Raw genomic sequence first — 22,030 nt, 5'->3', positions numbered from 1 at the left:
ATTCCATTATATTAAAAGAAAACTTTCTTATCTTCCAGGAGTCTCAAAATGCTTCACAAATCAATGAAATACTTTCAAAAATGTCATCACTTGATGAACAATGTTTTAATGAAGATTAGATTAGATTACTTACAGTGTGGAAACAGGCCCTTCGGCCCAACAAGTCCACACCGACCCGCCAAAGCGCAACCCACCCATTCCCCTACATTTACCCCTTCACCTAACACTACGGGCAATTTAGCATAGCCAATTCACCTGACTTGCACATCTTTGGACTGTGGGAGGAAACCGGAGCACCCGGAGGAAACCCACGCAGACACGGGGAGAACATGCAAACTCCACACAGTCAGTCGCCTGAGGCGGGAATTGAACCTGGGTCTCTGGCGTTGTGAGGCAGAAGTTGGTTGAGACAGAATTTTTGGTTAAGATCAATCCCATATTGTTCTTCCACAAGTACTTATATATCACTTGCACTTAGTGTTAAACATTTTATCTGACAGACACTACCTGAACACTGAAATTCTGGCCAAGATTGTGAACTCAAGGGTCTAGTACAAAAGCTGGACACCCACAACTGTTTGACTCAGATGCAAGCATGCTATCCTCTGGGCTAATGGCAGAATTCTTCCAAGGAGCTCCAAAAACATGCTGGACAACTGAAATAACAAGGACTTCATGATTGAGCAATTGCATTTATTCTTTTAGGTTTCCCTTTTTTAATCTGGAAAGCTAATTTTTTAAATCAACCTGTTTCAACATAGTTTGGGATTTGGTTCAAATACTGTAGACTGTTTGGACTGAAGGGTCTGTTTCTGTGTTCTATGAGTCTATGATATGATACATAACCGTACAGGTGGGACTTGAATGTGGACCTCATGACTCAGGGTCAAATAGAAACATTACAACCATGCTATGAGTCCATATTTCTTATCCTGGGCATTTTGGAATTTAATTTCCTTCCTTCTCTCCTTTCCTCCACCAATCTCTCTCTCTCTCTCACTCCCCCTCTCTTTGTAGGAATAAAGCAAAGATTGTGGAGAGGAAATTAGGGGTTAAGCTGGCCTCCATGGAAAATGTGACTGAATGCACACTTTCAATTAGAAATAATTGAGTTAAGTAGGGCAAATGATTAACTTCTTGATAGATTTTTTAAAAATCAATTAAACTGTGTCGCAGCAAAGCACTGAGAGGAGGCTGTTTCTTTTAGTGCTGCAAGCTGAGCTCTCCTTTGGTTAGGTAGCTCAAGCTATATAAAAAAAAGATGAAGCACTGTTTCTTGTAATGTGTTCTTTACTTGTCACTACAAGCCGTATCAGGAGAGAAACTCATACCTCCTGGTCAGCGAACTAATCATCTTCTGCCAGAGCTATCCAATCTGTAACAGCTGCGCCTAACCAATTTTAGTATAAATTATTTTTTAAATTCATTTTCTATTAAAAATCATCCGTCATGAAAAATTGAAATCCAGTCATCCATTGAAACCTATAGGGTTACCATCAACATCTCCATCCTTCACTCCAGCATCTGACTAATTCCAATATGCTTGATCCACACTTCTGGGAATAAGCTGCCCGGTGTCTTACTGCATTCGGAAGAAAAAAGGTGAAAGCTTAACTGGTCACTTGTTTTAAAGAAGTAGTCAATGTCTGATTGTTAACATTCAGACCTTAATATATTTAATTAACTAGTTAAATCATGGTTTAAATCGCTTTTAAAAAAAGACTAACAGAAGCAGCACAACAAACAGAAACACATTAATTGGAGAAAATTGATAGATTTGCATTAGCAGATCTGTTTGAGATAGCAGTGTGATTCAGAGGATGGGGTGCTGCATCTCTGTCCAATTCTGTTATTACCTCATGTCCTCACAGGCATTACTTCCAGACAAAGTTAAGATAATTGGCAGGAAAACAAATCCGAATTGACTTTTCCTCTCTAACCTAGGACAATGAGGCCAATTTCAAGAAGACTAATGCCACCATAGTAGAGATTTAATCAATGGAGTAGAGTCAGAGGTGAAACTGGGGAGACTTTGTTTTGTACGTCAGTTATTCTTTGCCTTAACTTCATTTGGAAGTTAAATCATAAACTGTGTTTATTCATTTAGAAAACTATGATAGCTCTTTGTATTTTGGCAAACAAGGATGTTTAATTTGTCTGTCTATTTGTAGGTTTAGAAGTTTTCTCCATTAGAGTTTGGACATTTGGTTGGTCTTTACCTCTGTCTGCCAGTATGGCCACATCTTACTTTCCCGTGTCAATCTCTGTGAAGCATCTGGATCTTTAAGTAAAAGATGCTATAAAAAAGAAAACTGTTACTGTTCTACTCACTCTGGGAGAACAAATGCTATATTCAATAACAAATCAAAGAAAGTGATCCCTCTTGTTGATCCAATCTTCTTGCAGTGAACTATTCTATCTCCATACACATAGAAAGTAATGGGTTGTGGCAGAATGAACAGGTTATCTTTGGAAATTCATCAACACATGGTTAGCAGGTCAACAATTTTATCTTTCCTGTTTGCATTGCATTCCAGACGAATCATGGAAAACAAAATCACGAATGCTGCAGTCCTCTCAAAGCTAAGGTTCTGAGTAAGTTGGCACTCATCAAGCCGAGACAATATTGTTGGCTTTGGCACATTCACAGGATACATGGTGACAATACACCTAAGAAATTTTTAAGTGGTTAAGTAGCCACATTCAGATGACAAGTATGATGCCCAAAAGGTCCACTCAAGGACGCTTGTAGTCATGAAGGCCCTATACATCAATTTTCCGATTTGAGCAATACTAGTTGACAACAGAAGAAAATGGCAACTTGTTGACTGACATGCACCACCATGATGATGAGTTGCTACTATTGATTGGCAGTAGGCACTAACATAGAAAGCTACAACCCTTGACACCTATAGGAACAAATCTGAACTCTGATCTTGACTACAAACTCCACTTTACTGGAACTGTGACATTGATTAGTCACATCAGTCAATGACCCTGACTCACGTTACACCACTGATGGATTCAAAATACTTGTGAATATTCAGTTTCATTTTGTTTTTCACTTTCTGAGATGAGGAACTAGAGTTCAGGTACTCCTTGCAAATCCAGGTTGGCTCTATCTGTCCTATTGTTGGCTGCTTTTTTCCTCAAATGAGGGTAAAGAGGGATTGGCTGAGGTGAAAGTGAATGGTGTAACCATATGTGCAGGTGCAGGTGGTGAGTAGGCAGCAGAGAAGCCATGAGTTCATGGTGGAGAGGAATTTGGTGGGTCAGAGTGAGTGAGGGAAGATGTTGCAGGCAATTGTAAGAGTGATGGAGCATGAGCCCTTGGTGGGAGTTGTGTGTAGTCATAGAAACAGAGTGAGTGTGAGGTAAATAGAGAGAAAAGCTGGTGGCACTTACCCTAGCAAAGCAGAGAAGATCATGGTTTCTTCTTCCTGCATTAAATATTCCAGATGACCGAGACCACATTGACTCAGCAAACTCCAAACAGGCTGGCAGGGTCTGTTGTCATGGCCTCCTCTGCCAGTCCTGTGATAGTGATCTTTATCAAACAGCTGAGATTTGGTGGGAGGCAACCTACAGACACAGATTCATAGAATCTCTACGGTGTAGAAACAGGCCATTCAGCACATTGAGTTCACACTGACCTTCTGAAGGGCATCCCACCCAGACCCACCCCCTACATTATCTTGGCTAATCCACATAGCCTGCACACCCCTGGACTCTGAAGGCAATTTAGCACAGGCAATCCACTTAACCTGCTCAAAGAGGATGCCCCCTTCCCTCCATGACTCCATCCATCGGGAATCTACTTGAAAAATTTTTATCTGCAGTCTAAGCAGATATGGCAAAGGGACGCAAGTGTCACATTCAGAAATGTTACCCTATTCCACGATGCCAAACATTGAGACATCCTTTTAGATCTGGTTCTCATTGTTTATCCACCAACAGCATCTTGATACCACTCCCCATATTGCTGTCACACCATGCATCTGGAGGAGGTTCTGGCCCATCTGAATACAAACAAACCTAAAACTCACTTAGAACTACAACAGCCCATTTGACATTGTCTATAAAATAATATCCACAGATTTCCACTCTTTCAACTACATGGTGGCTCAGTGGTTAGTGCTGCTGCCTCACAGTGCCAGGGACCCGGGTTTGATTCCAACCTCAGACTCCTGTCTTTTGTTTGCACAATCTCCCGTTGTCTGCATGGGTTCCCTCCAGGTGCATCAGTTTCCTCCCACAAAAAAAAGATATGCACGTTAGGTGGATTGGCTGTGCTAAATTGCCCTTAGTTTCCAGGGATGTGCAGGCTATGTGGATTAGTCAAGAGTAAATGCAGGGTTACAGGGATAGGGCAGGGAGTGGATCTGGGTGGGATGTTCTGCATTGGGTCAGTGTGGACTCGATGGGCTGAATGGCCTGCTTCCTGCTGTCGAGATTCTATGATGAAGGTTTGTATATTATGCCATCTTAACTGTATGTTGCAAGTGCAACTTACGTCAGCATCTAGTAACCAAAATGCAATTGAATTAAATTACATGGATCTGTATTCAAGGCTGATACAACTACTGAATATTTTGTCCTTCCGCTGCATGCCCTTGAATGCTTCATCTTAGAACCTCCAGAAAGTGAAGTTCTAATACATTTCCTTATAATTCAACATTGCAGTCTGTCTAGCCATTTTTCTAGAGCTTAAACACAAATAAAAATTGCTGCAAACAGATTTTACTTAAAAGTTTAATTTATCACAGAAACAACTCAAGATGGCCATGTGACTTGCACAAATATATAGCAAAATGCTTCTAATGCATAAACTTTATGGAAAATGACACCTTTACCTGTGATAAGAGAAAATAACATTTGTACATATGACAGAACATTTCCCTCTGTGCAAAATGAAACATTTCTTATGCTGTAGTGCAAAACTGACACCAGTTGATAAGTTGGTTTCAATCCACGGTAAAATCACTCCCAAAAAAACACCAGACAACAACTAAAAAGAACTCAGCCCCAGAAAGGGAGTCATACGTCATAGTATTTTGGGAGCTCATTGTAATTAGAGATATTTATGAACAGGCAACTTTGGTATATCGCATAACTCTTTTAAAGACACATAAAAGCTGACCAAATAACTGACTAGTTGTCTGGAGTATAATCTTGTACTTTTATCAGTTATTTGCTTCCTCCTCCAACCAACAGCTTGCAAAATAACTTCATCTGTTCAAAAATAGATTGTCAAACATTTGCCGACAGATACCTCAGTCTTCCTTCAGCAGACCTGCATCAATGAGCTATACAGAAATATAATGATTAGAAAGCATGTTCCACATCCACTAGTATGGCTTTATTAGCTACTGATGCCCAGGGACACCAGAAATTCCAAAATGATATTTCGACCATTATCTTATAGAGCTGTGATTAGATTAATTTGTGTGTTCAAGTGTGGTGTGGGATGAAGGTGGGGATTACAGAGCCAGTGGATGTGGGGAATAAAGGGAGTTTGATGGTGATGGTATCTCATATTTAGGAAGAGGAGCGACACCCTCATCATTTACCAATCGTTTCCTTCCCACCTGTGGGGGAAAATGTGGGCAGCACAATCATTTCCAATCTCAGAGGGTAAAGGAGGTACAAAGATGTTGCAGTGGACTGTTTTAAATGTAAGAGAAAAAGAAGGTGAAATGGCTGCATATGGAAATACATCAATATTTGCTGATCTTTAAAACACACAGCAAGCAATCAGAACTGCAGAGCACCTTGAAGTAGAACATCAACATCAAACGTCCTCTGGCACTGCACTCTATTGAATCCTAAAAACATCACTCAGTGTAGATCATCTAGCCGGAGTAATTTAGATATGGGAAAATATCTGTGAAATATATTGATTGCATTATTGATTGAAAAGCCAATTGCTGTTGAATGCCAGTTCTACCATTTTAAATTCTGACACATTTTGACATATGAGCCAACAGCTTCTACTGCCTGGAGACAGGAACCCAACAAGGCGATAGAACGGTGATGGTGTGTGTGGGGGTTGGGTCATTGGCAGGGTCTGCCTTAAGAAAGTTTTAAAATCTAAAAAAAAATCCTTTGTGTTGCAGAAATAAATAAATCTAGAATAAATAATTAATCCCTGCCTTTTTTGAAGAGCTTTACTTCAAGGTTGATTGAAACTTTAACCTCAGTCTCAATAAAAAAAAAGCTTCAAATTTGCCAGACCTTGAATTTTTACAACAGTATGTTGAATTATGCAGTAATCAGTCAATTATTCATCTCTTCCAGCTCGAGATAGCTGTGCTTGAAAAGCATGCAGAAATGGCTTTACAGAATGCTATGTCTGCTGTGTCAACACATTTCACTCCAGATTGCTTACAAGACAAATTTTTGTTTCAACATTGATTCTATTTTTTTCCATGCTCGTTTGTAATGAGGTACCTGTTACAGATCAACAGCAGACTTTAGGTTTCTGGCTCAAATAAAGGAGTTACTTTATCATATCACTGGAGGTTTGCAGGACTTTTATTAAGCTGGTATACATGACTGGTTAATTTGTATCTCAAAAGCAGGTAGAATATTTCACCATGTGGAAAAAAAAACATTTCATACAGCTGCTTCTATTTTGCTCTTGTTATACAATAGAAATATATTGAAAGCTAGAATGTAAATAGGCTTAAGTTAATATTTGCCCCGATCCTTCTTAATGCTAAACTTATTTTTGCAAAGAGAAGAACTCTCACAAAAATCCTTTTTGTCTTAGCCGAGATCAGGCATCTAATTGAGGAGGTGAATGATTCCTTGCCTTGTCTCGTGAATGAAAAGCAGAAATAAAAACACGAATAACTGCATCATAAATACAGAAATGTACATAAATAAATCATCTAAATGCAAGTAGTTTGCTTAGCTGGCAGTACAATTATGGAAAATGTGCTTGTTTAACAAGAACTATCGAGTATGCTTTTATGCTGTTTTGCCCCACAGTAATTCATCTCAAGAAAATAGCATTTGAATGTACACAAATCCTGAGTGCATTGTTCTCCTGCCATTGTAAATAGCTGACTTCTGTTGTTTTTAGCCTCCCACAGTAACTAAATATCCTTCCAATCTCATGGTATCATGTAAAATGCCTCAGACTTAACCCATCATGAACCAATCACCCAATTTCCCTGCCTTCCTTGAAATTCTATCAGTACTCAGTCAGTAAATCCATATGGTGTCTGAGCTTGGGTGGGGTAGATAAGAAATGTTTATTTCAAAAACAAATAACCTATCAAAAGTAAACACTGCTAATGCTAAATAAGAATGTTTGGCCTAGCATCAGTATGAATAAACTGTGGATAGGGGAAATTAGCCAGGTCAGAGTGGGAGAAAAAGGAGCAGGAGAATACTGTCCCTTAAGCTTGATCTTTCAGCTACTGGACAGAATAGAACTGCCTTTGTGATTATGTCTATATACAAAGGTTTTTTTTTGTGAATAAAGCATATTTTTGAAATAAAATATAGTTTTCCTCACAAGGATGCACTAAAGCTTGGAATGGGGGTAAACACAGTGGGGAAAGATTATTATCTGACATCTTCCTGCTGAAGGTAAATGGGGGTCTGTTCAGTTATCAGACCCACCTAGTGCATTAAATACATGTAAATATAGTATTACAGGTATAAGAAAGGTATTTGGTTTTTTGGATTGATCAAACTCCAGTGATTTGTTTGTTTCTTTGATATGAAACTGTACAGAACAGAACTGCATTTGTGACTACATATATTATATATATTTATACATACACACAAAGATTTTTATATGATTAAAGTATATTGTTGAAATTTAAAATAATTCATAAGATCATGGATGAACTTCAATAGCAACTTGACTTCTCTCTCCATACCAATTTCTCTTTATTCACTTTGTGTCCAAAGGGTTGTCTATTTAGAGGATCCTGGTGAAAAGTGAGGGATGAACTCGGATCATGATTAACATCCACAATAAGGCTGCTAAATAGCATTCACCAGATTGACACAGCAATTGGTCAAGTGTCAATGAATGGCCAGCATCCATGATTATTTCAAGGGCAAACAAAAAAAAAGTGGGAAGAAAATGCTTAGGTTTTTAAAAAGCAAAAATGCAAAATGCAGATCTGCAGTAAATTGGATCACAAAGGATAGACTTTCTACAGTCATTAGTCACATTTGAAAAAGCGTGTACTAAAAGGCTTTGGATTGCTAAAGCCCACGGTTAATTTATTGGACAATGGTTCCCTGGAGTTGTGTGGAATACTTTCTGGGACTGGTAGTAAAATTAACTACTAACAGAAGATGTGGAACTCCTGGTTTTACACAGTAAGTTGAATTGTATATCCATGAGGTTTTGTTTGTTGCAAAGGTGATTACAAAGATCATTACTAACAATAATTTCTCTGTTCACATGATTTATGGTGTGTTGTGTTGTTTATTTTTTAAAATGTGCCCTCCCTTAAATTAACACCCCTGGGCCCTCACTCGAAAGCTAAGCATTAATTTGTCCATGTTTGTCAGCATTGTTTAGCATCAGCATTTAAATTGGAAAACAAGGGCACAAATGAATTATTGTTAATACAGTATCCTGGTATTTTGAAAATGCTTTTCAAAACAGGAGATATTGTACTTAAAGAAAATTAGAACATTTTAAGAGTTAGTTTAGGCCTCTACCAACAAGCTTGAATTGAATTAGTTTGAATGTAATTTTTCAATATGATAGGGCGTTTATGAATATATCTCAATATTTTACACATTAATTTTAATGATGTTTACAAACGCCATTATAAATTTGTTAAACTAATGTGCAGAGGAAAGCATTAGCCATTAACTTTTACAGAAAATATATGGGAGTCTTTTCTGTGTGTTAGCTGTGGTGAAATTGCAAACATACTTGTAAAGAGTGGATTTATGGTTTTGCCAAAACCAATGCACAGAGGAAATCCTCTGTGACCATGAGCTTAAGGAAATATTGCATGGTGTTGAAGGATGTGAATTGTTTGAAAGTTATAGAGCAATTGAGCAAACAGTAAGAACTGAGAAACCCTATTGTTCCAAAATACGATTTTCTTGTTTCAATGTAGATTTTTTGCATTGTAGTCAATCACTGTTACAAGCCTCAAAATGACCTTCTTTGTTTTCATCATTGCTGGAATGTTGCAGTGGTATGATAGTAATTTCATCAAAATTAGTAAATCTCCAGGGACCCTGGAAGTCCCTGCTTCACCTCCTACAAATAGATCCTCAACTTCCGAGCCCACAGACCACAATCAGTGAGAATCAGTAACACTATGTCCTCCATGATAATACTCAACACTAGTGCCCTGTAAGGCTTAGCACTCAACCCCTTACTATACTCCCCATACGCTCATGACTGTGTGGCCAAATTTCATCCCAACTCCATCTCCAAGTTCGCTGACAACACCATTGTTATAGGCCAAATCTCAAACAATGATGAAACAGTATACAGGAAAGAAATAGAGTGTAAAGATAACAGTCTCTTGCCTAACATCAGCAAAATGAAAGAGCTGGCCATTGACTTCAGGAAGCACATTCCTGTCTACATCAATTGTGCTGAGGTGGAGATGATCGAGAACATCAAGTTGCTTGGAGTAATGATCACCAACAACCTTTTCTGGTCCATCCACATTGATATGATGCTGAAGAAAGCACAAAAAATGCCTCTTCTTCCTCAGGAAGATAAGGAAATTTTGCAGGTCCATAATGAATCTTACCAATTCTTACAGATGCACCATATAAAGAATTCTATCTGGATACATCACAGCGTAGAATGGCAATTGCTCTGCCCAGGACCATAAGAAACTGCAGAGAGTAGCGAACACAGCCCAATTCATCACGCAAGCCAACCTTCCAACCATTGACTCCATCTATACTTTTCGCTGCCTTGGAAAGGCAGCCAATATAGGCAAAGACCCCGTCTTTGGTTATAATCTTTTCCAACCTTTTCAGAAGGGCAAACGATATAAATGTTTAAACAAGCATACCAATAGATTCAAGAATAGCTCCTTCCAAGCTGTTGTTAGACTTCTGAATGAATTTCTCAAATTTTTTATTTAATATTGATCTTGCTCTTTGTGCACCTTCACTGCAACCATAAGATTCTATTCCTCACCCTGTTCTATTACCTTTATGGACTTTGTATGTGTGAAATGCCTGGATTGCACACAAAACATAAATTTTCACTGTACCTAGGTAGATGTGACAATGATAACTTAAATCAAATTTTTAAAAAATCTAATCCAGAGGCCCAGGCGAGTGCTGTGGGGACACAGGCTAAAATTTCCACCAGGGTAATCAGTGGAATTTAAATTCAATTAATGAATTTTGAAAGTTCCAATGATGGCAAGCATGAAGCTATAATTGCCGGTCATGAGTAAACTTCTCTGATTCACCAATGGCCTTTAAGGAAAGGAATTTGCCATCTCCATGTTTGACTCCAGATCCCCTGGAATTGTCTTCTGAAGTGGCTGAACAAACCATTCAATTTAAGGGCAATTACAATAGTGTAACAAAAGCTAGCCTTCCCTCCAAAGCCCACATCCCATAAAAGATTTCTTATTAAATGGCTTATGCTAGAAGTAATATGGTCAAGAATGGTCATCAATTGATCTGAGCTAATTCTTTTTTTTCCCTTCTCCAGATGCTGCCTAACCTGCTGAGCACTTCCAGAATGTGCTGTTTTTATTTCTGATCTAGGCTTCACTTCACATTGTCTTCTCATGCATGTCAGCTAATTTGTAATTCTGTGATTCAAATGAATCCAGCTCCTGAGTCATTTTTACGCTACCCACAATAGATTTCACACTCATTGATACTTTCGGAAAAACTAGGTGGGAAAATTTCTTCTGTTTGCTTTTTGTCACTAAGCTGTAAGAATGTTGTAAAACGTATGTTCATAATTTTTGCTACACCAGCAAAGAGGGGACAACTTCAGAACAAAACTGTTCCTCATTTAAATGTCAGGTGCAACAGGATGAAGATGAATCATATCGTTTGATCCTGAGACCAGTTTGAAAACGCAGAACGACTATTTGCTTCCACCACTGGAACATTACCCAATCTTGTCTCACATTTGGTCAAATGGTGCTGAAACCCTCATTCAACACATTGTTATTGCTTAACTTGACAATTTCATAGCTCTTCTAGCAAATCTTCCTTCTTCCACACTTTATTAAGCTTGATTTCATTCCAGATCAACTGCCATGTCCTAATTCATACAATGTCTTGTTCGGTCATCATACTTGTGTCTTCTGACTTACATTGTCACCAGTAAAGCACTGCCTCAATGTTAAATTTCTCAACTTTGTTTACAAATTCCTCCATGGACACACCTCTCCCTATCACTGTACACTGCAGCTCCATACTCCTCCAAGGTATATGTGTCATCCTAATCCTGCCCTCTTAAGCATTCCAGTATCTAATGATTCCACCATTGATCACCATTTTCCAGCTGCTTCAATGCTGAATTGGGGACTTCCTGATCAAGGGTTTATGCCTGAAACATTGATTCTCCTGCTCCTCAGAGGCTGCCTGACTGGCTGTGTTTTTCCAGCACCACGCTCTCGACCACTTCCCTCCATAAACCCATTTCATCTTCATTGTACTCTTCTCCCTTAAGTCAACCATTCAAATATTTGACACTTATTAATCAATCTATTGGTCACCTATCCTTGAGGCTCATGTGACCCATTAGCAAATTTTGCTTGAAATCAAGAAATGCAATATAACCACAAAATATTTAATTCAGATAAATGCAAGGTGCTGCAATTTGGGTAAGCAAATCTTAGCAGGACTTATACACTTAATGGTAAGGTCCTAGGGAGTGTTGCTAAACAAAGAGACCTTGGAGTGCAGGTTCATAGCTCCTTGAAAGTGGAGTCGCAGGTAGATAGGATAGTGAAGAAGGCGTTTGGTATGCTTTCCTTTATTGGTCAGAGTATTGAGTACAGGAGTTGGGAGGTCATGTTGCGGCTGTACAAGACATTGGTTAGGCCACTGTTGGAATATTGTGTGCAATTCTGGTCTCCTTCCTATCGGAAAGATGTTGTGAAACCTGAAAGGGTTCAGAAAAGATTTACAAGGATGTTGCCAGGGTTGGAAGATTTGAGCTATAGAGAGAGGCTGTACAGGCTGGGGCAGTTTTCCCTGGAGCGTCAGAGGATGAGGGGTGACCTTAAAGAGGTTTGCAAAATTATGAGGGGCATGGATAGGATGAATAGACAAAGTCTTTTCCCTGGGATTGGGGAGTCCAGACTAGAGGGCATAGGTTTAGGGTGAGAGGGGAAAGATATAAAAGAGACCTAAGGGGTAACTTTTTCATGCAGAGGGTGGTATGTGTATGGAATGAACTGCCAGTGGATATGGTGGAGGCTGGTACAATTGCAACATTTAAGAGGCATTTGGATGGGTATATGAATAGGAAGGGTTTGGAGGGATATGGTCCTGGTGCTGGCACGTGGGACTAGATTGGATTGGGATATCTGGTCAGCATGGATGGGTTGGACTGAAGGGTCTGTTTCCATGCTGTACATCTCTATGACTCTATTTATATAAATGCAAGTTGTTATTGTTTACAAATATCTGGATGACTGCCAAAGACTTTGAACTGATAATGTAATCGTGGTACAAAAACGCAAAGAAGATTCTTTAAAAGACCACCTGGTTATCCTGTATATCTGTTCATCTACATTGTAACTGGGCACTATAACTCCGAATGTTCTGATACCTACCAATAGCTTATAGTCATCTGGAAAAGCTAAATCAACAGATTTTTAAAAATATTCTGCTGGCCAAGTTAGACAAAAAAACTAATTCTGAAAAATTCTTCTGTAACTTTTGATCAAAGGGAGTTAAAAATAATGGGGCAGAGTCAAGCAGAAAAGTGAAATTAAAGCCACAATCAGGCCAGCCTTAATGAAAATGCTGGAAAGGGCTAAAAGGGCTACTCCTGCTTATTTTCCTTCTATTCTTATGTTTAAGCAGGAGCCAGGAACTAGTAAAGATCAGGTTGTATATTAGCCAACATCCCAACTTCTTGTGTGCAATATCAGCTCCTATGAATTTACCAAAAATCTTTTTGCTTCGAGTACACTTGCACTGTCTGCATGAACCAGTAACTTATTAGAAATGTGTACCGACGGATTGACAAGAAGAAGAAGGAAATTGTAGCCATTTTTAATCTACTGACCTCTGTGAAAGCTGCCATTAAGCCCACCCACTGTGGTAAACCTCCACACAGCCAAAAAGATGACAAACCATATTAAGTACAGCACAGACACAGGAAATGTAGTTTACTTTTCCTCTAAATTAGATGCTCAGGATAAGGAATAAATAACTAAGAACTTGCCTTTAGACTATGTGCAAAATGCTTAGTTCAGCATCTGCACATTTAATGCTCAGACCTCCCAGCAGGTAACACAAACCATTGCAGACATCAGGATACAAATGCAACTGAAATGAGTTTTAACCATTCACAGACACCAAATCTCTCACTTTGCGTTCATGAAATAGGTTCAATTAAAAGTTGTCATGACGTAAGTGAAATGGAATTGAGAATTATATTTTGGATTGAGTTGGATTATTTGTCGATAGAGCAGACAAGGCTTACGGATAGGAAAGTTAATTTGACACCACAATCAGATTAACCATGACCTTATGAAATGAATGAGATATTGTTAGACAACGTGAAAAGTGTTCTGTTGCCACAATCCGATGCCATTTTGGAGTAAATAAAAATTAAAAGAAAGTAATTAGAGTCAATCTACGACAGCCAGGTCTCTGCAAGGTGGATCAGAATGGAAGGCCCAAAGCCTATGCTCCTAGAAATATCCTAATTTCACCCAAACACCAGGCTAAGCACAAATTATAGGGACAGGTTTTGCAGCTCTGCTCAGCTGAAATAGTACCCCCAAAATAATGGGGAATAACGTTTTGTCCGTATACTATCAGCTTTCTCCAGGCATACTGGGCAACCCAAAAGGCCACCTGAGTCAAATGGTCTGCAAACGTATGAACAAGGAGCAGCAAACCATTTGGCCAATTAATAAAATATTTGATCTGATTATAATCTCAAGACCACATTCGCAACCTACACCCCGATCACCTTTTGCCCCCTTGCTTGCATAAAAAAATCTATCCAACTCTGTCTTTTGTTCAAATTATTCAAAGACTGCTTCCATTTTGCAGAAAGAGAGTTCTAAAAATTTGCAACCCTTTATGAGAAAAGCAAAATCACCTCATCTCTATTTTAAACGGGTCATTCCTTGATATGAATCAGTGACACATTGTCAGAGGAAACATTCTCTCCACATCCACCTGTCAAAACTCCTCAGGAGATGCTTCAAACAAATGATCACTTGTTCTTCTCAACTCCAGCAGTACAAGCCTATCTTGTCCAACCTTCCCTCAGAAGGCAAACTGGCCATTTCAGTTATTCAAATGGGAAATTTACAGTTTCCAACTCTTTTACATCCTACCTTAAATAAAAATGACCAAATACTGTGCAGGTTATTCACATGCGGTCTCACCAGTGCCCTGCATAACTGAAGCATAACCTCCATACTCTTGTATTCAATTCTCCTCACAATAAAATATAACATTCTAAGAGTTTTCCTAAATACTTGTTGTACTTTTATATGACTACTTTGTGATTGTGCATGAGAATTCATGCACTCAGATTCCTACACACCCCAGAGCTCAGCAATCTCTTGCCAATTTGATTATTTTACTGCCAGAATGGATAATTTCATATTTTCCCACGTCATTCTTCATTTTTCAAATTATTGCCCACTCACGTAACCCATGTCTTTTATAGTCTCTTTATGTTCCTTTTGCAGCTTAGTTACCTACCTATCACTGTGTCATTATCAAGTTCAGCAAGAAAACCCTCGATCCCTTCCCTTTGATCAATTATATAACTTATAAACAGTTGAGGTCACAGCACCGCTTGTTATAGCTTCTCAAACAGAAAAAAGATGCTTACTCTCCGCTTCCTGATAACCAACCATTCTTCTGTGCTTGTTAATATACTACCCCCAGTCCATGAAATTTCCTCAATAGTTCTTGATGTCGCATTATATGAAATGTCTTTTGAAAATCTAAATACAGAATATCTGCTGGTTTGCCCCCCATATATAGCACAGCTTACATCCCCAAACATCTTCAGTAGTTTATTAAACTTAATTTCCCTTTCACAAAGCCATGCTGACTCTGCTTTACTTTGAACTTACCTAAGTGCCCTGCTATAACTTTTTCAATAATAGCTTTAAGATTTTCCTTATGTCAGATGTTAAGCTAACTAGCCCATAGTTTCCTGTAATTGTCTCCCTCATGTTTTGAATTACATTTGTCATCTTTCAATCTAATGGCTTCTTTCCCAAATCTATTGAGTTTTGGAAAATTAAAATAAACTGTCTCAGTTCTCACAGCTTTTGGGATAACAGATAAGGATGAGCCTTCATGTCAGCAATTTACTTCAGTACTGGTTTTCTTGTGTTTATAACTTTCCTGAGTTCCACCTTTCCTTTCATTTACTAATTTATAACTGTTCTGAGATACTACTCAGTATCCTGTATTGATACAAAATCTCTATTCAAATCAGATTCCAACCTTTATTCATCAATATCAATTCTCCAGGCCCATTTCCTACTCAGGCTTATTTTGTTAACTGTGTTCATTTTTAAAGAAACTCTCAATGCCTGTTTTTATTTTTCTAACTAGCTTTCTCTTGTACACTAATGTTTTCCTTCAATGGTTTTTTTAGTCATTCTTTGTTTTTTTTTCATGTAATATTCAATCATCTGATCTGCCACTTGTCATAGAGTCATAGAGATGTACAGCATGGAAACAGACCCTTCGGTCCACCCGTCCATGCCGACCAGATATCCCAACCCAATCTAGTTCCACGTGCCAGCACCCGGTCCAAATCCCTCCAAACTCTTCCTATTCATATATCCATCTAAATGCCTTTTAAATGATGCAATTATACCAGCTTCCACCACTTCTTCCTCTGGCAGTTCATTCCAGTCTTTACACAATTCATAGAATTATAGAATCCCTAACAAGAGGAAGCAAGGTCTTCCGCCCACCAAGTCCACATCGACTCTCTGAAGAGCAGCCCACCCTATACCCAACCCCCTACACCTATAACCCTATATTTCCCGTGGCTAATCCACCCAGCCTGTACATCCTAGACACTCTGGACAATTTAGCATGGCCATTTCACCTAACCTGCACATCCTTGGATTGTGGAAAGAAATCCACACAGACATAGGGAGAACGTGCAAACTCCACACAGTCACCTGAGGCTGGAATTGAACTCAGGTCCCTGGCACTGTGGGCAGCAGTGTTAACCACTGAGCCACTATGACACCCCAATTCATTGTGAATGACTTTCCTATTAACAAATGGGCATTGTTTCTAACCAGAATTTGACTAACACTGATGGTATTGGGTCACAAGTCCTGTGAGCTCTGCACATATGTCAGTGGAAGACATACAGATGGTAATATAATGCAAAGCAATAACTACACTTTAACAAGTCAAGTAATAAAGTAAACAAGATGGCAATCACAGTTTTGAGTCATAAAATGGTGATCACTGAATGAGGATACTTAATCCATGATGCTTTCATTATTTGTTTGAACGAGGCTCCAAATTTAGTCCCAGTCTCCTGCTTTTTCTTAGTCATGAGAAAACACCCAACATGTACAACATTGTATTTACTCAGAAAAGCTTAGCAAAGCATAGACCTTGAAGTGGGCTTGAAAGAAAAAAAACTGTCTCAGGTTACCAAGGAAGAAATCAATAAGTGTGTGGACGTCACATGGAGATTTCAGACAATTTTATTAGCAGATTGTTGAAAAGAAAGGAAATTAAATACAATACAGTTAACGTGGTTCTCACATTTAAACCAGGCTCAAATAACTAAGCTACCATAGAAAAATCTCGATTTCTTGCATTATGATGTAAAAACAGATTTTTTTGTACAGATTTTGTACAACAAAATTCGTAATAACCTTTTTTTAGAAAACTTTAAATATATAGATAAAAATAGACAATTTTCGTATGTCTTAGTTGAAGATGAGTGTGTTCTGTTCCAAGGGCTTGCATAGAGCACAAACGTGGTTATAATACAGGATAGCTAAACATTAAAATGTTCATGTGAAAAACATATATAAACAATAATGGGAAAATGAATTGTACTGGGAGTCAATGGAGAGATTCTAATAAACAATAAAATTGGGGTAATTCAGAAAGAAACCTACAGCACAACCTTTTTATGACATGTTTCCTTGAAATCCTGCATTAATATTCTAAAATATTCTTTCTTTTGAAACTCCAAAATTTGGGTTCCTAAATAAGCTTCCTTTTACCCTTTTCACTTCTGTTTCCAAAACCAAAGTGCTTGGCATCTCAAACAGTTCAACCAAACGATGACACCTAATGAACCATCAAAATGCCAGCCACTTGTGTCTTGTGTCAACTGGAATGTGGGAATGTCTGACTTAGATTGGCAGAGTATGGTTTTTGTCTTGACAGTCACATGTTAACTGTTGCTTTATGACTGATCACAACTGCACTAAATCTGTGAAGGGGATGGGGAATGTCCTGTTATGTAATTGTCCCAGGGTGATCTACATTAAAATAAAGTCTCTATGCAAGGAGCAGAGGAACAACAAATGCTCAGTAAGAGTTTTTAAATGTTTTCTTTCTCGTCTTAAAAACAAAGGATCACATGGACAATTTGTTTGCTTTCTTTACCAGAATGCACATCAACACAGTTGTTAACCCTTTCAAGACCCTCACTGCTTAAAAAAAACAAGGATCTTCCATTATCCATTCTTCCTTTCTCAATTCTTAAGATGCTATGCCTGGAAACTAAAATATTGAGAAAACAATGGAAAAGTCAGCTGCCAGATTATGTCTTTGATTATTCCATGGTGGTAAATTTGCATGTTAATATCTCTTCCAGATATCTGTCATAACATTATGTCAAATCACACAAATACTAAAATCTCATGCTGGATTATTTTTGTTACTTTGCACATTCAAAAATTGTTTTTCGTCTAGATTCATGAATTTTGGAACTTCAGGTCGGCCATTTCAAAAACAGATGTTTTGTTTCCATACAGAATGCAAGTTGATAGACCCAGTCAGAGGTTTAAACTTGCTCATTATTTTTTATTTGAAATCTAAAATTTCTGAGCTGTTTGTCATTTTGAACTTGAAATTACATCTCTTATTACTCTTTTGCCCCTTGCTTTAAAACAAAAGTTTGACAAGTGCAACCAGATTTCACAAGGTCACTTAAATAGATTGTTCAGCAAGGGGAAGTTTTAGATAAGCTGTGAACTTGAAAGCATTTTCAGGCCCTGCAACACCCATCAATTTGTCAGATTTGATGGTTCAAAATTCATCCATGACAAGGAAGAATGACAAGACACGATAAAGTACAGTTTGACTTGTTGTCTTTGCACTGTGGTCAACAGTGAGAGTTTGTTTTTCTTTGCAAGGAGAGTCTTTTAAGGGTTACCATGGCAGTGAACAAAGGCAAAATGAAGAGAAAAAGCTACACTAGCAAATTATCATTGTGTTGGAGTTTACTTCCGAAGTATTTGCACAAAGGTGAACACACAGTTTATCAAAGACAGTGATAATTACACATAACCATCCTTCCCTATTACACAGGGAGAATACAGACTTCAACTCACCACTCAGCTAGGTTTTTTTTTCAACTGTTACATCAAGTGTTGCAAAGTTCCTATTTTATTTTTTGAAGAGTAACGTCTCAAGGTGACGCAAAATAATAATTAAAAATGAAACGAGAAACATTTCTGTGGCATTTTGATCCAACTTGCTGCAACTGCCACAGATCTTAATTAATATCATCAGTTCTGTATCAGAGAGTTAGAGACAAGCTCCCCTCACATGAGTGGCAGGCAGAGAGGAACTTCTGACCCACCGCGCTGATTTTGCAGAGGCGCACAGCAGACGCCAAGGATCCCAATCAGTAATACTGTGACTTGAGAACAAATATTTACATGCCTGCATGCTTTGTTAATGAGCTTCATCACAAAAAAAAATTGCAGTTTCTGGAACAAATAGAGTGACAAAACATATCAGCATCTAAATTTCAAAAGTACTGTGTAGTTTTATTCTCTAGTAATCTACTGCATACACATTACCTCCCTGTGTCATATATACACACGACCAGTAGCTTGGCTGGAAGAAGCAAACAGTATTCACAGATTTATGTCTGGGTGGAGTGCACAAATATGTAATTTTGTGACTTTTAAAACAACTTACATTCACTTTTCTTTATTGTGTTTCTTTACATTTTAGTTGCTAATGCTGAGAAAGCTCAATGCCAGGTTTACCTTTTGAGTTTTACCTTAATAACTAATGTGGCTTTCTCTCTGTCCCCTGTTCAAACACACATCTGCATAACATGGATGTAGTGCTATTTCATTTGTAATAACCTCCAAATTCTATAAGTTAAGTTCCGGTGAATTCAAGAAAGAACACTTTAAAACTTACTTGCTGGGTTTAAACACAATAACAGGAACACAAAATCACTGGAGGGCAAGGGGCGGACAACAAATGTTAAAAAGAAAAGTTTGTTTGCTTCTTTTTGACTACTGGTGAGTATTTGATTTTTTTGCGTGATGTGCTTAACACTGTACTCATCAGCACTGGTCATAACTTAGTCCAAAAGAGAAAGCACAAAGCTCGTGCTTGCGCCATTTATTCGTGTGTGCCTGCCAGGAGTGATCCCCTAAACATAGTCACCATTTGAGTTTAGTCATTTCTGGTTCAGCAACAGCGTTTGCTTCTGCAAGTTCTGTCATCGAAGTCAGTTGGTGTGAGAGGACTCTCGTCATTAATACATTAAACATTTCATGGATGACACAGTAACACAGTTATGCAGACTGGGTAAAGCTGTCTCGAAAGCACAGTTAACCCGCTTGTTCGTAGAGGACAGTATTTTGTCTTTTTATACATTGTTTCTTTTGTCTTTTAATGTCATGTGGCGTATTATTGCGCCGTTGTCTCAGTACATGACAGATGACTTCAGATACATCCTTCCATCTGGAAAAAAAAACACAAATTGGTGACCTTTACTTAATCAACAATATTCGGACCCAGCTTCACATTTGAAAGGGATTCCAAGTGTGACCTTCATCCTTTTTGATACATTTACACACTTACCATTGGAGGGAAGGGGTTGGGATTCTTAGTTTTCACTTACTAGAACAGTTTAGTGTTTACATTTTACGCTTACATGCACAATGACAAAAATGGCAAAGATTCAATGGCATCCACAACAATGGGCCCACTTTTGTCTCTGTGCGAGTTTATTATTTTGATTATATTAAAAGCAAGGCCCATTGGATCAAAGAATTACACTGAGTCAGGGGTTTCTGCTCCTAGTCACCATTCAATGAGTTGTGTTGGAAAATGGACTCATCCACTCATCAGACAATGGCACATTTGAGTTTAACTAATATTTTTATCATACTACCATAACCAAACAACCAACCATAAATGTGTAAAAGAGTCTCTGGCAGACTTTCAATGAAAAATAAATATTGGGAGCTGTGGTGGAAAAGTCAAAATCAAGGCTGTCAACTTGTCATATTATATCTTGGTTTTTCAATGATACAGATTAAGGTAGGAAACGACCATACTTAGGAGGAGCAATTGAATAGAGTTGTGAGCTTCTTCATGGTCAAACACTGAGTTGTGGAACCTATCCAGTATGTTTTACTGAAGTTGACACAACACTAGGACCATGGGAGATTTAAGTTTACAGGGGAAGCAGGGGCATCGCACAACTAATTACAAGGTGAAAGTAGTCTCTCTCCAGGAATGGGAAAAGTCTATTCTTGCAGTAAAGATGCTTAAAACCACACAAAACAAAAAAGAAATGTGGTTACTGAAAATCTGAAACAAAACCAGAAATTGCTGGAGAAACTCAGCAGGTTCAGCAGTATCTGTGAACAGAAAGCAGAATCAATGTTTCGGGTCCAATGACCCTTCTTCAGACCCTGATGAATGTTTCTATGCTTAAAACTACACTGTGTTCAGAGAAAAGTACTTTATTTCCCTTGGTGCTGTATAGAGGTGTGATTCCCTATAAAATGCCAAAGTGAATTTGCATTGCAGGAAAGAATATTCCTTCAAATTCTCAACAGTAAGAACTGGAGTGATTAAGGATTATAGAATAATATGCCAGAACAAGTTATCATTCAGCCCATCACACCTCTGCCAGCTCTCTGAAATGATCTAATTTGTCCAACTTCTTTGCCCATTTCCCATAGCTCTGCAGTTTTCTTCATATTTCCAAGTGAAACTGGAAGGAGGTTCTGCTGACAATTAAATCACGAGCACTTGTGGTTTATGGTACATTAGGACACCTTGATTGTTTTTTTGAGCTTCATTTGACACCACATCAGTTATTCTCAATCAGTGTTACCATTTCACCCTTCAAGCTAAGTATAGAATAAACTGCTTTATCAACTATTATTTGAATATTTCGGAGACTATTGCAGAAATGCATTTGCTGATGGATTTGTAATATACTCTATTTCAGAATAGTGAGGTTTAATCTGCTGTCACTGGTCCTGTATAAAAGCTAATGTATCCTCTATCAGCATGTTTGCATAATGCTCCTAACGGATGGATGAATGTATCTTGCCTTTAAGGTGTCAAGTGTGAAATATGTCCCACCTGCTTTTCCTACAAAAGATAAGGCCACTCTATGGCTTTTTACATTAGAATTTCAGTCGTATCAGAGTTTACAGCCATTCAGCTTAAAATAAAAGCAGTACTCATTGCAAAAAGTACTTAATAAGCTTCATTTCCAATTTTTTAACCAATAGGCTGTTTTTTGGAAGCTATTTTTTCACAATTAAAGTAACTTGCATTCCAATATATAATTTGTATATTTACGTTTCTTGAACAAGGGAGATTAGTGACAGTATAAGGA

At 38.2% G+C, this 22,030-nt stretch overlaps 1 protein-coding gene across 5 annotated transcripts in view; it reads right to left on the bottom strand.

The window, feature by feature from the left end:
* Window positions 1–16,867: 16,867 nt before the first annotated feature.
* Window positions 16,868–22,030, bottom strand: part of LOC140481571 (dachshund homolog 1-like) — a 593,017-nt gene continuing 587,854 nt past the window's right edge. For all 5 annotated transcript variants that reach the window (XM_072577986.1, XM_072577988.1, XM_072577987.1 and 2 more), the window contains one exon: window positions 16,868–20,130. In XM_072577986.1, coding sequence (XP_072434087.1) covers window positions 20,093–20,130 — 38 coding nt within the window. In that variant the 3' untranslated portion in view covers window positions 16,868–20,092. The remainder of the gene's footprint in view (window positions 20,131–22,030) is intronic.

The sequence above is a fragment of the Chiloscyllium punctatum genome, chromosome 9 (assembly GCF_047496795.1).
Source record: "Chiloscyllium punctatum isolate Juve2018m chromosome 9, sChiPun1.3, whole genome shotgun sequence".
NCBI lineage: Eukaryota > Metazoa > Chordata > Chondrichthyes > Orectolobiformes > Hemiscylliidae > Chiloscyllium > Chiloscyllium punctatum.
The sequence above is the reverse complement of the archived record's forward strand: the minus strand, read 5'-3'. Positions and strand labels throughout refer to the sequence as shown.